The sequence below is a fragment of the Schistocerca gregaria genome, chromosome 8 (genome assembly GCF_023897955.1).
Source record: "Schistocerca gregaria isolate iqSchGreg1 chromosome 8, iqSchGreg1.2, whole genome shotgun sequence".
Lineage (NCBI taxonomy): Eukaryota > Metazoa > Arthropoda > Insecta > Orthoptera > Acrididae > Schistocerca > Schistocerca gregaria.
The window spans coordinates 289,016,285-289,032,152 of record NC_064927.1 but is presented as its reverse complement, the minus strand read 5'-3'; the positions used below and the strand labels follow the sequence as shown (position 1 = coordinate 289,032,152).

Below are 15,868 nucleotides of genomic sequence, written 5' to 3'. Positions count from 1 at the left end.
CACTCCTGTGGCAATCTTTCTACTTTATCACGTTAATACAGAACGAATTGGACTTTGAAATTTCCCGATATCTTCCGTCAATCCTAACTCAAGGTTAACGCACACTGGGAGCACAGGAAGGACAAGATTAGTGTAAGCAGTTTCTGTAGTAGATCTGTAGCATTTTCTAAGTGTTCTGCCAATAAAGATAAGTGTTTGGTTTGCCTATGACGCTTCATTATCAAGGTAATTGTCCCAGTTATGTCCGTAATTGTAATTCCTATGCATTTAGTTAAATTGAGAGCTTTTAGCTATGTGTGTGATTTATCGTCTAACAGATATTTTGCAGATTCATTTTAGTACTCATGTGGATGGCTTTACATGTTTCAGTATGTAGAATCAATTACCAGATTTTGAAATATACAGATATCCAGCCTAACTCATTTTGAAATTACGTTTCGGACGATGACTTTACAAGAGGGCTGCTCATTTTGTCTCACAAATCTGGAGCACAAGAAAGTTCTCTCCAGTAGGGAAAGCGCGGCCCCCTTTTATTCGCCACCAAAACTCAGTTCTCCATTTTTAAAAATTTCTGCACAAAATCGTACATTTTTTGGAGAGAACAACGAAGATTTCCCGTAAAGTCTACACAAAAAAGATTCAGTGCATATTTTAAGTCAGACGAATAATTTTCGAAATATGAGAGTTGGAATAGGATTCTGCCTTTGATATTTGATCATTTATGCAAATAAAGAGAGTAATTTGGTATGTGGAAATAATTCGCAGATTTTCAACCTGAAACAATTTCTTGTGCCTTCAGTACCGTTTTAATCAGGATTAGGAGGCCAGCAAGGAAAACGGGGAGTTCCCCTTCCCATTTGTCAACGGTCCCGTGGAGCTGTCGCTGTCGTTTTTCGCAAAAAGCATCCAGTTTAGTTGACTTTATGTCGTGCACTTATTAGAGCCCTGCGAAATAATTAAGTCTGTTGTGTTATGTAATGCTTTTTCTTACGCTTGTGTTCTGTGGACTAAGAAAAGGATCATGCTCGACCCTACCATCTGTTTTATTTGACTATTTCGTAATGAAAGGAGTCAAAAGTGACGAAGGGGTTAGAAAATTTTGTACGTGTCACCAAGGAACGGAAGCATGATGCTCGTAGTCTTCTACAAAACGTTGAAATGAATGAAGTAATAAGCTTTGTCGACGACACTACATTAAAAAACGTAAGGTAAAGAAATTAGTTAACCAGACATTGATACAAGCATATGATAGAAGTTTAAGATCGTCTTCGTCTTAGCAAATTGAATTTTAAGATAGGATCTTTGATAAGTAGTGAGAACTGTGACATGGAATTTGAAATAAAAAACTTTCCAATCCTGAGGCCACTGCCAAAGCGGGGGAAAAATACATTCTCTCTCTCTCTCTCTCTCTCTACCTCTCCCTCCTCTGTCTCTCTCTGTACATAAAACACGAAATAGCCGTTATGATGCCACATTAATTCATAAAAACTGTCACCGTTTTAATGTGTTCGTGGGTCAAGCAAGCAATGCCGTCATACTCTCGTTTGCCAACCCACCACTGACTCAGGACGCCTCAACTCCTTCCGAGCGTGTCTACAAGTCCAGCTATGGTTGGGTAACAGCTTGGATCCTACATGCTATAATTGGAGGGAATGAAACTCATCACGCTCTCCAGCTCAAATGAAATGACTACCATCGACAAACAAGATAATACTAGCAATTTCATGTGGCTGCACTCAAGGTTGCGGAAGAAAATGCAGGTATGAGGAGGCTGACTTACTCTGCACAACAGCGTGTACAATCTGTCTAGCATAAAGATGAACTTGCATGACTCGCACTGCTTTGACAGAAGTTTCAGAGGAGAGTTTTCTGGGAATATTGATGCACAATGGCTTATTTGTTCAAAAAGTATTGCAGGATTTTTGTTGTGTAGGTGTTGTGCATACAACAAAGCGACAAATGTCGTCGAATAGCGATGTGCACATTTGCAGATGGCAGGTATAAAAGGGCAGTGCATTGGCGGAGCTGTCATTTTCACTCAAGTGGTCTATGTGTAAGGGTTTCCGACGTGATTAGTTACTAGACCTTAAACGCGGAATGGTAGCTGGAGCTAGACACATAGGACATTCAATTTTGGAAACGTTTAGGGAATGCAATATTCCACAGGGCCAAGGGTTTGCCGACGATACCAAATATCAGGGATTACATCTCACCACGCAGAACGCAGTGGCCGACGGCCTTCACTTAACGACCTAGTGTAGTGGCACTGGCATTGGGTTGTCAGTGCTAACACTTCGTGAAATAACCTCAGAGATCGATGTGTTACGTACAACGAATGTAACCACTAGGGAGTGGCACCAAATCTGCCATTAATGGACTGGGTTCCCTGGTCCATCTGAACCGATCGTTGACTGGAAGTGTTTGTGTTCGGCTACTTGGAGACATTTTGCAGTCATTCATGGGCTTCGTCTTCCCACACGTCGACAGAGTTTTTATCGATGACAATGCTTCATTTCATAGGGCAACAGCCGTTGGCGATTGTTCTGCAAAAGATATGGACAATACGAGAGAATAATTCGACCATCAAAATGCCGGATATTGAACCAATCAAATACTCAAGGGACATAATCAAGAGATCATTTCGTGTACAAAATCCCGCACGTAACACTTCCTCCATTTTGGACGGTTATGGAGGCAGCTTGACTAATTATTTCTTCAGAGTACTTCCAACAATTTGCTGAGTCCATGCAGTGTCAAGTTGCTTCAGTACACTGGGGCAAAGGAGGTCCGACATGATGTTAGGAGGTTTCACATGACTTTTGTCACCGCAATCGATAATCATTGTAAATATACGAGGGTTATTCAGAAACTAAGGAACGATCGGTTGCGAAATGGAAAATACAGCGAAAATCTGATGGAGCTTAGTACAGATGCGTCGGGCACTGTGTCTCGTATGTCACTTTTTTCAGGTCTGAGCTCACAGTGAGAACGTAAAAATTGCTAGAAATTAGCGGCTCCCGCCAAGCATGAGGGCCTCGCGAAAGATTTCACCGGAAAGCACATAATTGTTGTGCAGTTCGTTCTACACGTCACTTCTCGGCCGCACTCTGCAGGAGCAATGAAGATGCTCCTGCAGCGTTTTCGATGGAAAGTGTTTGATCACCTACAATACAGCCCGTAATTGGCTACCCCAGTTGTTCTTCTCTACTCAAATGAACCGCTGGTTATGAATACAATATTTTCACACATACAACGAGCTGCAGTCCAGAGTAGAAAATTGTCGAAAAGCACTGGCGGCTGTCTTATATAACGAAGCTGTAGCTAACCGTTGTAAATAAAACAGTTTTGGTTTTCACTGTTTCCATTTCGCGACCTATCGAACCTTACTTTCCGAATAGCCCTCGTATTATGAAGATATGAACTGTTACTTAGTTCTAGAACTATTACTAATTTTATGGACAAATTATTTTAGTTCCATTATAAATATTAAGAAGCATAGCACTGAATAAAAATATGTATTGCAGAACTGTCCAGAGTCAATAAATGTCAGTTTTAAAAACAATTTCTCTCCCTCCCTACTTGTTTTAGTACTAACATTTATATTGTATATGTATCTTTCTAGATTTAGATGTTTGTTTCTATATTCATAAAAAGCACAGGTCTTCAGAAACAGAGGAAATATTTAAATGAATTAAAATCGAAGTAGAAAATTATGCCCAAAACATAGGTTAATGTTTTTTTATTCTTCTAGCTAGAATGTCACGAAAATTGGTTATTTTGCTTAAAATGAGGACATAACCTTCTTTGAATAGAGCCTCACTACGAATACTTTTTGTCATGGTACATGTCTGCGAAGAATGAACCGTTTCTCGTAAAAAGGTACCAAACAGTAGTCTTTCACTTCTGGAGAATGTAATTTGTTGTTTCTTAAGACTACATCTCCTATCAGTGTTTTCCCAAACTTCGAGAACTTTATAAATTACTTCCCCGAGTTTTCGTATTTCTTCTGGGGTTGTGGACGAGGTTCCATATTACGGCCGTGTTCAACAGACGATGCTGTGAACAAGCTGAACCACGGCTTACGGGGAAATGTCTCTCATCCGCTAGAAAATTCCTTCCATGGGTGGCTGGGAGGCTCACACACCGGCACACGCCAGCCATTACGACTGATTAACTTTCCTCTCGATGTTCAGCTTGGTTACAGCCATTGCTGTAGCCAGAGCCTTGTTGGAGTCCAGGCCACGAGCACACAGAACACCAAAACTCTGAGCGCCTGAAGAAGATGACTGGCTCAGTCGTCGGAATATTGTGCAGAAAATGGAACCAGGAACTCGGCAGAACACCCCGAAACAAACTCTGTACATTTTCGTATGCTCTTTATACGAAGACTGAAAAGTACGGTCCGCTGGCTGACGACATTTGTCGTAGCGTTATACCAACTTTCCAACACTCTTGTCATAGAAGGCAGCCGCCTGTGATTTCCGAAATTTTCTATGTTGGTCTGTAGTGAGTTACCTTCATATCCAGCGTTTCATGTGAATAGAGATGATACTCTGGACGAGCCAATTAGGGATCTGTTGTGCGTGATCTAACACTTCCCGTCGAAAAGGCTGCAGAAGCGTCTTCACTGCCCCTGCAGACTGCAGCTGAAAATTGCCATGAAGAAGGAACTGCGTGGCACTTGTGTTATGTCGGCTGCATACCTTGAGGCGAAACCTCTCAGCGGGCCCTCATGCTTCGCGGGAGACACTATTGTTCTAGGCACCTTTACTTGTTCGCTGTGTTCTCAGAACTGAAACGAGCGGGTTTATGCGATCGACAGGCATGTCAGAGACACTGCCCAAAACGTCTGTCCAAAGCTTCGTCGGATTTGCACAGTGGCTTCCATTTCGCGCCCAATCAGATCACACTTTCTGAATAGCCCTCATACTGTTGTGAAAGGATACTAGTTTTTATTTTGTTTCCATTATCGAGCGAAAGTCAATCTGCTTATTAGATGTTTATTATAGCCAGCCTGATGGTCATTCAAGAAATGTTAAATTTTATTTTTCATACTTATGTGTGACTGACCTCTTCGCCAGGCCGTGCAAGCCCAACGGGTCTTACGGGTATATTTAAATCGTCAGGGAGATGCGCTGGTGGGAGGGGCTTGTAGTCAGCATACTGCTTTTCCTGCTGTTTTGCAGACTTCCCAGACAGTAGAGCCGCTACTCCGCGGGCAAATTGGTCCACAGTGGGAATTAGGAGGCTGAGTGCATTCCATACCTGCTCTCCCACCAAGGAAGAAAAGTCGTTGATGGTATACTACGTATGTCAGAATTCTACGCGGATCACTCAGTTGTGGAGGTGGACATTCTTGCGTGTGTTCGCTGTCAAACTAATTGTGTTATAGTTTTGGCATTTATCTATCCATGCAATGTTCCGTATTGTGTGCACCATACTATTCCTAAAGTTCTATGGTATGTCGTTAATGTCTTAGACCGTACACACTAGTGCACACAGGCAGAACGTGCTGTAACAGTTACGGAAATACGGTAGTGAAAGAAATCAGAACCACTAATTTCCCATAAGTGGTCTGTGATGACGCTGTTGAGCCACGCGGAATTACTACTTTAACAGATTAAAAAAAGAGAAAAATCCTACCAAGTAACTACGTTAATACAGATCCAAGACTGTCAACAACTACCAATTATTTAACAGTAGAGTCCAGTTGTAAATGTCTTTTTCTACATCTTATCTGCTAAGGTACCTCCAGCTTAATATTTAAATCGGAAACCTCGGTTTACTAGATCTGACTTCTTCAGGAGCCACGTTAGTTGGCAAGCACCCACACGCCACATGGTCCTAGAAGGTGACACGTTAGTCCAGCGTTAAAGTAAGCAAGTAGATTATTATTTTTTAATTGTTTTTGCAATCGAATTGCTGGCTTTGAATAGTTTATGTGCTTTCAGAAATTTGCTGAAGAATATTCATGACCTTCTGCTCTACAACTTCCGATGTATAACTGATAGAAAAGTAAACGAAAAATGATACTCGTATCTCCCGATGTCTTTTAGTTACATATTATTCATATGTACACTCAATTCTTAGCTATGGCATTCTTTTTTGGGGAACAAATCCACAAAATATGAACACAATTTTCAAACTCCAGAAAAGAGCCATAAGAATAATAACCAGAAATAGTAGTCGAGCTCATTGTAAAGATCTGTTCAAAACACTGGGAATTTTAACTGCTCCATGTGAACACATTTACCAGTCAGTTGTACACATCAAAAGTAACATTGGCAATTACTGCACAAACAGCTCTGTCCATGACCATGCAACAAGAGATAGACTCAACTTACATTTACCAAGAAAAAATAAACATAAAACTCAAAACAGCATTTTCTACCAAGGAATAAAACTGTACAATAAATTACCAAAAGAGATTAAAGAAATTTCAAAAATACACTTATTTAAGAAGGCAGCTAAAAAGTACCTGTTATGCAATACATTTTATACATTGAAGGATTACTTAGATAAAGCAGAGTAGGGGTTTGATAAAAAAATGTTATACAAACAAATAATAATAATAATGATGATTATAAAACATCCAATATTCCACATAACACCTTCACTTTATTATTTTTCTTCTTTTTTCCTTTCTAGAGACACTCTCCCCTCAAGCTATGCATAGCACAATACTAACACCTCTTCCTCTTTCTGAGCTCAACATCTCACTCATTATGAAGGGATGCTGACTCAGTTTTTCAGGATAGCAAATGGGAACTTGCAGTACAGAAAATGGCCCAAGGATCACCTGTGTGTGTGTGTGTGTGTGTGTGTGTGTGTGTGTGTGTGTGTGTGTGTGTAGTGAGTGAAGTGTTATGAAACAATGTGTGTACAGTGTGTGCAGTGACTGATAGTGAAATATGAGTGAATAGTGTGGCATTACATTATTTAATGAGTTATTTGCAAATAAATTATTGTATACCAGGAGTAAAATCTAGAAGTCTGTAAATATATATGTATACGAATTAGGTTATTGTAAATTGATCTAAGCTTGTAAATACTTTGACATGTCCTATATCCTTGTAAAAAGAGATCTACGGATGAATAAAACTACTACTACTACTACTACTACTACAAAGGTATATGAGATTCCCTTGCTGTTCGTCACCAAGGGTGTTCGGAAAAATTGCGGGTACCGCGCGTTTTTGTAAAGAAAAAAGTGCACATTCGTTTGACGCCGTGAAAACGAACTTCATCTTGATCCTTAACCTTTTTATGTGGTACACATTCCGAACATGCTAGCTGAGTGGCACTATCTGTAAAATTGGAAGACACAGTACTAGAAATTAATCCATATATATTAGTATCTGCATTTAACTTCCATTGTAACTTAACGCTTCTGGTGTTACGTCGTACAAGCAGATTATGAAACTTTCTTCATTGAAAGATAACGCCAGTAGTAATACGTTATGTTCTCCTACCCAACCGGAATACGATATTAGGTCGAATGAAGATAGTTGCTGTTTTTCTGCAACAAGGAGAATAACTATATATCACGAGGACGTGAAAAAGCTTAAAGTTTTTTTTAAAAAATAAAGCAATATTAACAACCTGCGTCCTCATTCGTTATGTCTACATAGTTATTTGTCAACGTAGTCATCCAGGCAATGAACACATGCAAGGAGTTACGTTTGTTGATAACCGTCGCTGTAGAACGTTTGACTTTGGTGACTGGGCCACAATCTCACCTCTCCATACACCACTTCGCCACTGTCCAAGGGAAATCCTCGCTAACTGTTCTTCATGGAAGTAAATCGGATGAGGCCAAGTTGGGAGAATATAGAGGACGATGGATGACAGTGAACGCAAGGCGTCGGCGTGTGCGGAATTTCATTGCTTTGCTGGAGGAGGGGGTGCTCCACGTGTGGACGAACTCTCCGAATTCGAAATTTCATCAAAGCACGCTGTTTCTAACGTACCAGAGTAGCTACGCTACTCACCACCATGGTACACGCTACAATTCGAAACAATCTACCCACAGAGGTCTGGAAATGTGTGAACGTGCAGAATAATGATGTAAAATGTTACGTTCGTTTGTTTTATTTAAAGAGCTTGGGTAGTTTTCACATAAGAAATTCTGAGGCATTTCTTTTCAACACACTTTCGTAGTTAAATTTAGTTTCTTGGCTGACTGTCTAAGGATTCACGCCTAAAGGTAGTGAGTGGCCCCTTCATGTGATCTCTTACCTTTAGCTGGATAAAGACGTACTATAGGGAATAGTTGCACTATCGATTACGAGCACGTTCGCTGAAATTTATTTGACAGTTGCTGTGTTCTTACTATTTTTTGTCAGCTAACAGTCTTCTGATTTCTCTGCTGTGCCAAACTCCTCATCTCAGAATACTATTTGTAACCCACGCCCTCAATTATTTGCTGGATATATTCCAATCTCTGTCTGCCTCTACAGTTCTTACCCTCTGCGGCTCCCTCTAGTACCATGGAAGTAATATCCTGATAGCCTAACACATGCCGTACCAAATTTTTGTCCCATATTCTTGTCAGTGTTCTCCATATATTCTTTTCTTCGTTGACGCTGCGGATTTCCATACTTTACCATTCCACCTAATATGCAACACCGTTCCGTGACACCACGTATGAAAGGCCACGAATCTCTTCTTTGTGGTGTTCTCACAGTCCGCGAGTCACTTCTGTACAAAGCTGTGCTCCTAACGTTCATTCTCAGCCTGGTCTACTTCATATTGAGGCCTAAATTTGGTACTAGTAGATTTCTTTTGGCCAGAAATACTCTCTGCCTGTGAGAGTGCTTTCTACGCCCCCTTGCTTAATCCATCATATGTTATTTTACTTTCACGCTACCTGAATTCCGCAACACCTTTACTTAGTAGTCACCAATTTTGAAGTTAATCGTAAATTTTATTTCTGGTACTCCTCATTACTTATTTCGTGCAGCCATATATCTCCATAGTTCCCTTGGCATAATGACAGAGTTACCTGCTCCACGCGATGGCCTTCAGTTAATTTTTATGCGATGTAGGGCTACTGTTTTGCACGCAAAACACCTCAACTTTTTCTCATAATGAAAACGCATGAGGCCGAGGAGCCGGTGACGACATAGCTTGGAATACTACGTTCCAATATACTGCGCAGCTTGAAATGAAGAACCTGGAATGTAAGAATTTTGCCTCGTGGACAGGAACGTCAGTTGCGACACCGTTTTTTCACCACAAACACAACGGAGCAACCATATTATATTAACCTGCGTGTATGGTGGGTTTTCTCTATTATGCAATAAGTGATATGAAGATCTTCAAACCATTGGCCAGTTGAGGATCTCTCTAAGGTGCGTCATTCTAGCTACCATTTGCTTAGACTGAGTGGAAATTACATACTGGTAGATGAGGGCTTCCTACATTTGATATATTAAGTGTTACATATTGTGTAATCTGAAAGTATACCGTTTGAATGCCACGGCATTTGACGATCTATCAGAATGCATTGTTTTAATACAGTTTGTCACAGTTAAATATCAAATAGACAGTGACAGTGTATACCACACACGAAGGCTTGGTTGTCATGTTGAAGTCATAGTTAACTTGAAAGTGTAGTGGGCTGCGAAGAGAAAGGCAGCAGATTGGAGATGGCAACCTCTTTACGGTTTTTTCGTCTTTTGTTTTCTAAAAGATTCTGTGTCTTAGATACTAATTTGATAGAAGTATTACTTGAATATTCGATGTAATTTATGAACAATAATCTATTTTTAGCAATTATTATTGCAGAGGCCAATGACTGGAATATCTCTCCACTGGCCAGATATCTTACAGTAATAGACAGTTTATGTCAGGAAGAAACACGAGTTACGCATTGGAAGTTTCTGCTGTTATGAATGAAATTGCGAAACGAATCTAGACCCTGAAATGTATGTGATGAAGTACTTTACTTCAGAGCAATGGTCGTCAATGGAACATCAAGAACAGACAACAGATGCATAATTAAAGGGGCCGACCAATTGATCACTCCAGTGTAGGTGCAATTCTTACTGGAATCGGCGAAATGCCGTGACTAATGAGGATAGTGGTCAGGGGCACGATGTCAGTAGTGTATGGATAAGTTGAGAATTTTGGTCTGTCGGGAGGTGTGGTAGGGTAGTCGGTTTAGTTTCGATGACTTTTGCGCCTGGAAGTGGTCTGCTCTTCTGGCTAATAAACAGCGGACGCGGGTTCAAATCTCGATCTGGCACAAATTTCAGATTTCCCCATTGCCTTCAATCAGTGCCCACTAGCGCCTAATGTTAGTCATTTCTTTCTGTCTCCTAGTATTATGTATGTCAAATCGTTGTGCAACATTATTCGCTATTGACGAGTCCAACATTTTCTATGCTGTTCTTCGAAATTCGCTATGATAATAGGCAGCTGTCTTACGCGGGCCCATTTTCGTAAAAGAAACTATGTAAATCATGTGCCAGATACTGCAAACTGCCTCTTGAGAATGTTGCCGTCGCAAATCACGATGAGGAACACGTTCCATGAGATGTAGGAAGTCGTATCAGAGCGTGCAGCAACCACGACGGACACCACGTCTGGCGTGTTTCGAGAAGAGGAACACGTCCCGTGTGAGGACGGTTAACGTGCAGCGCGCACAGAGAGACGAGCCTGACCCAGATCGAATCTGTTCTTGAGAACGGCCTTGGGCTGGTGAACCGAAAAACCTGTCTGTTGTGTTTGGCGTTTTCTCACGCTTGTTCTGATAAATTGTAGGTTATTGCTCAATGTCTGTCTGAGAGAATGCTATAGGTATATAACATTTAGAGTAAAGTTACCACGATTCAGAGACAAATGACTCACATGACTTCCCTCCCTAAGGTTTCGCTGAAGACTGTTGCTCCAGAAAGTGCGTAAGTCCACAATAATAGCCAAAAAATAAAAGTTTACAAATCCTGAAAAAGGGAGCCGCTAATAGGTGGGATAAACCCTAGGACAAAGAGGATTAACAGCAGCTGAGTAATCAGAATGCATCCACCTGGAATTTTTATAGCTTCGGAAATAGCATCTGAAGATGAAAAAGTCATTCAGACGCATAAGAGAAATTCTTAGGTTCAAGTTTAACTGTAATCAGTCCTTAAGTTGATTATATTTGTTCACATGTTACGCTGATGATTTACGTTTTATCTTATAAAACAGTATATATTTCAATTTTTTAATGTCCAAACGATGACCAGAATAATCATGTATCGTAGCGACTCTGCTTAATATGTAAGACCACGTTCATTTCCTACTTTAAATTGGGTGATACATCACCAATCCTGTCTAGTCGTAATATTTGCTGTATATTTTGTAGCAGGGGAGTCCACATCTCAGGGACAGCTATCTCCTGCACAGAATGTCGTTAGCTGAGACAGAATACCTTTTCATTCCACTATTGTCATCCCATTATACCGTTTCATACCACTATTGCCATCGTTTGAAGTGAGTATGGCGTGCTTCGTCAAACGTATATGCGAAAGCACGCTGAAAAGTTCGTCCTCCATATCGTGCAGCCAAGTCTCGATCCCTGAGTCAACAGATGGGGACGTTTGCAAGGACGTTTGCAAGACAACAACCATCTGCACGAACAGTTCGACGCCGTTTGCAGCAGCAGGGACTATCAGCTCTGAGACCATGGCTGCTTTTACCCTTGACGCTGCATCACAGACAGGAGCGCCTGAGATGGTGTACTAAAAGGCGAACCTAGGTCCACGAATGGCAAAACCTCATTTTTTCGGATGAATCCAGGTTCTGTTTACAGCATCATGATGGTCGCATCTGTGTGTGGTGACATCGCGGTGAACGCACATTGGAAGCGAGTATTTGTCATCGCTATACTGGCGTATCACCCGGCGTGAAGGTATGGGGTGCCATTGGTTACAGGTCTCGGTCACCTCTTGCTCGCATTGACGGTACTTTGAACAGTGGACGATACATTTCAGATGTCTTACGACCCGTGGCTCTACCCTTCATTCGATCCCTGCGAAACCCTACATTTCAGCAGGATAATGCACGACCGCAAGTTGCAGGTCCTGTACGGGCCTTTCTGGATACAGAAAATGTTCGACTGCTGCCCTTTCCAGCACATTCTCCAGATCTCTCACCAATTGAAAACATCTGGTCAGTGGTGGCAGAGCAACTGGCTCGCTACAATATGCCAGTCTCTACTCTTGATGAACTGTGGCATCGTGTAGAAGCTGCATATGCAACTCTACCTGTACACACCATCCAAGTTCTGTTTGACTCAGTGCCCAGGCGTATCTTGGCCGTTATTACGGCCAGAGGTGATTGTTCTGGGTACTAATTTCTCAGGACCTATGAGCCCAAATTGCGTGAAAATCTAATCACATGTCAGTTCTAGTGTAATATATTTTTACGATGAATACCTGTTTATCATCTGTATTTCTTCCTGGTGTAGCAATTTTATTGGCCAGTAGTGTAAATACTGAGAAATACAATTCATTAATCTGTAAATGTTCTTCTTTCAATTCATATAGGAAAAGAACACATTGGACTGCTTTAACCCTTTTCTGCCCCTTTGTGACATGTATGTCACGTAACATTCTACCATTGTTTTCTCTTGTTGGCAACAATTCTTGCATTTGATAAGCCTATTATTGTATGTCTCTCAGTTAACGAGGCTCTACTGTTGATATTTAAGCGGGTTTCTACCAGTTGAAAGCAGGAAAGGGATAGTGTCAGTCTGACAGTTCATTTACTAAAAACATTTTCTCAATACGATTATGTCTTGAAATTAGAAGTACGTACTATTTTCTGAAGCAATATACCATAGTATTATTAAATGTATTGACATTTATGTTAAAGGTTAGATACAAAATGCATTTCTGTATTATGGTTCCACATATAGTTTTTAATTGAGTGTCGCACGTATCATCCGGTAAGCAGAACAGTTAATATAATTTCTCCTTCTTTCTTAGAGTCATGTCTGTGTATGAAATCCTGGTTGTTCTTGAGAAGGAGGAAGGAGATGTAACGAATATATTTACTGAGCCGCCCGAAGCTAATGTAGAGTCAGATTAGGATTATGACGGAGAAGAAGTAGGCAGAGAATTAGAGTAGCTTGAGCCAAGGAAATTTCGTGCTGCTGCAGAAGCGGTGTTGACCAACAAAAACAGGTTAGGTGTGAACCTCAGACAGAGTGCACTCTTGTTCTAAAAGAGGAAATGTCAATTCAAATGAGACAGAAAAGCTACAGATCTCAAAAACTGTAATAAGAGATTGGAAGAGTGATCACAGTAAAGACAGAAGTTTGCCTCAAATTCAGTGCTTTGAACTGCTTTGGAGGGACGAAATAATTGAATTTCTCAGTACTGAATCTACAAAATACGTTTTGTTCAAGAACTGCCTAGATCCCAAAATAACCCGTGAAGAGATGAAAGGATTTCTAGGAATTCCAATTCACTCCGGCTATAACCTTCTACCTAGCAGATGATGTTACTATGATTCAAGAGTAGACGTGAGAAATGAAATGATGCACAAATTGATGAGAAGAGACAGATTTGAAACAAGTATGAGATTCATTTATTCGTGTGATAATACATAAATCAATGTAAACGATGAAATGTGGAAGCTTAGTCCATTGATAGGTATGTTAAAAAAAGTAGTTTCTCTTCGCTTTCCAACTGAGCAAGATTTGGATTACGATGAGAGCACAGTAAAGTATTTTGCCATAGGATCAATACAGTGAGCTCTGTGAGCCGATGTTCAGGACAAGAGAAGAAAAGGATACTTGTACCGCGACCACATGTTATTGGAGAACACAAAAAAAAGAAATAAAATGCGGGAAACTGAGGAAACGGACGAAGATAAAGCGTTCCATAGAATGAGCACCAGAGGAAACAAATCGTGGTGGCCAATATTTGCATGGTTGCTGTATGTGTCTTTACGTAATGCGTGGTTTCTCTACAGAAAGACAAGTATGAATATGCCACGACTGCTGTTTTGGCTTTACATTGTGAAATGTTACCTGACTTCCACTGCAACAATCTCTAGAGGTCCTGGTCACCCTGTAGGTAATCCATAACAAAGTAGAGTGCTGCATATTAAATACGGCTAAAAAAATCGTCTGGTATTTTTCTGGTGCCACAGAGAAAAGGAAGACGCTGAGCTGCAGAAAAATGCACTACAGAACAAAATACTGTAAATTTGTTGTTGGTTTGTGCATAGAGCGTTTTGGACCGTACCACACAAAATGAATATTGTTGCCAAAACATAATGTAAATGACGTATAGTGCTTTATTTTATGTACTGTCATGTATTTCGCATAAAATATATGATCTGATTGGCGTGACATATATATTATACCCCATTTTGCTTAACTTATTCATTACTTTTTTGTTTAGCTTGCTGTAGTACGTTTATTTAAGGACAATGAACAAATAAATATCTGATTTGTAAAAGAAGAGACAATTAATTCAGGCAAAAATGGACTAAATTGTGCAAAATTAATTACAAACAATATGCATGCGAATCATAAGACAGTTACATGCTCTGAATCCGATTACAGTTTAGTTAGATTGACAGATGTTAAACATTGGTCCTGCCGCGAGGGCAGGGGGGGGGGATGCGAAAGGGGAGGAGAGACATTTATATTGAAACTGGACTCTGCAGCGTTACTGACGGAATGTTTTCCTTAATTCTTAGATAGTAGAGTAACAATCTTGTGCCACGTAACTGTCTGCTACATAGCAAATTTAGGCAGGATAAGTGATCTGACTAACCTTCATATTTGCAGCGCTATATGAGTTTGCAGGACAACAATTGATCATTTACGTCATCAACGGAGTCAGTTTCTGAAAAATTGCTCTGGGGCAGGTGAAAAAATTGAGATCAAAATTGTTGAAGTGAACGCGAAAGACGGTGATTTCAACAGTCAGCTATCAGTTCACACTAGGATAGTTATCATTGCAATATAAAGTCCAATGGCTAAGCAAGGCGCGAAATACACTGATGATTAGTTGTAACAGCGACAACAGCGTCTTCTAGGAAATCACGACGGACTAACAGTTACTTTGAAATCACACCTAGCGTGCATACGTCTATTATTGAACCACTACAACGCCTCGTTGGCAAATGTAAAAGTGAAATCGATTAACACCAGCACTGGAGCACAGGCCATGACACTACCAGATATCTCCGGTGGAACGGACTCTCCGGCTACGTTGATCGTAAAGTTTCGCAAGCGGCGGGTAGCGGTAAATCCCAACTCAACTCCAGGTCCCGACGTATTCAAGGACGGCTTGGTCCTAAAGGATACAGCGTGGCGGGAAATGGAGACTGAGTGAAAAGGTCGCAGGAGTAAGAAGATGCGCAAGGTCGAGTTGAATAGTCCTAAACGAGCGCGTCGTTCCAGCGGCAAATTCTGAAGGTCACGTCAGAGCAGTCCTGTCTGTATGCACACGTATGCATGGGAGGGTGACTAGGCGATATGGGCGCGTTACTTACCGTACCGGCGGCCATTGCTGCGGCAGATGCTCCTGTCGTGGACGAACGAGGACGACTGAGCTCCTGCGCCGGCCATGCCGCTTTTATACCGTCGTCACGTGTAGGCACCATGTCCCACTTCCACTTGTGCTGCGTCTCCAGGGTTACACAAGATTGGTATCTATTGAGATCCCTCAGCAGTCGACTACCATAAAACTAGAAACTGTTGAGGAAAGTAACATAGATTATTTACGAAGTTTTATTTCCAATTTTTATTTTATATTAGGAGATTGTAAAACACGCTACCGAATAAACTGATTTGCAGTCGTTACTTCTCGATGTCTGCAGTGCCACAAAAAGCGATATGTGAGAAAATTTCTCGGAAAGTACT

The 15,868-nt window shown here is 40.9% G+C and overlaps 1 protein-coding gene across 1 annotated transcript in view; it reads right to left on the bottom strand.

Annotated features, from left to right (window-relative positions):
• The window catches only part of LOC126284845 (endocuticle structural glycoprotein ABD-5-like), a 35,121-nt gene extending 19,552 nt beyond the window's left edge, over positions 1-15,569 (bottom strand). Inside the window, exon 1 of the mRNA XM_049984071.1 lies at positions 15,499-15,569. Coding sequence (XP_049840028.1) covers positions 15,499-15,513 — 15 coding nt within the window. The 5' untranslated portion in view covers positions 15,514-15,569. The remainder of the gene's footprint in view (positions 1-15,498) is intronic.
• Between the last annotated feature and the right edge of the window lie 299 nt (positions 15,570-15,868).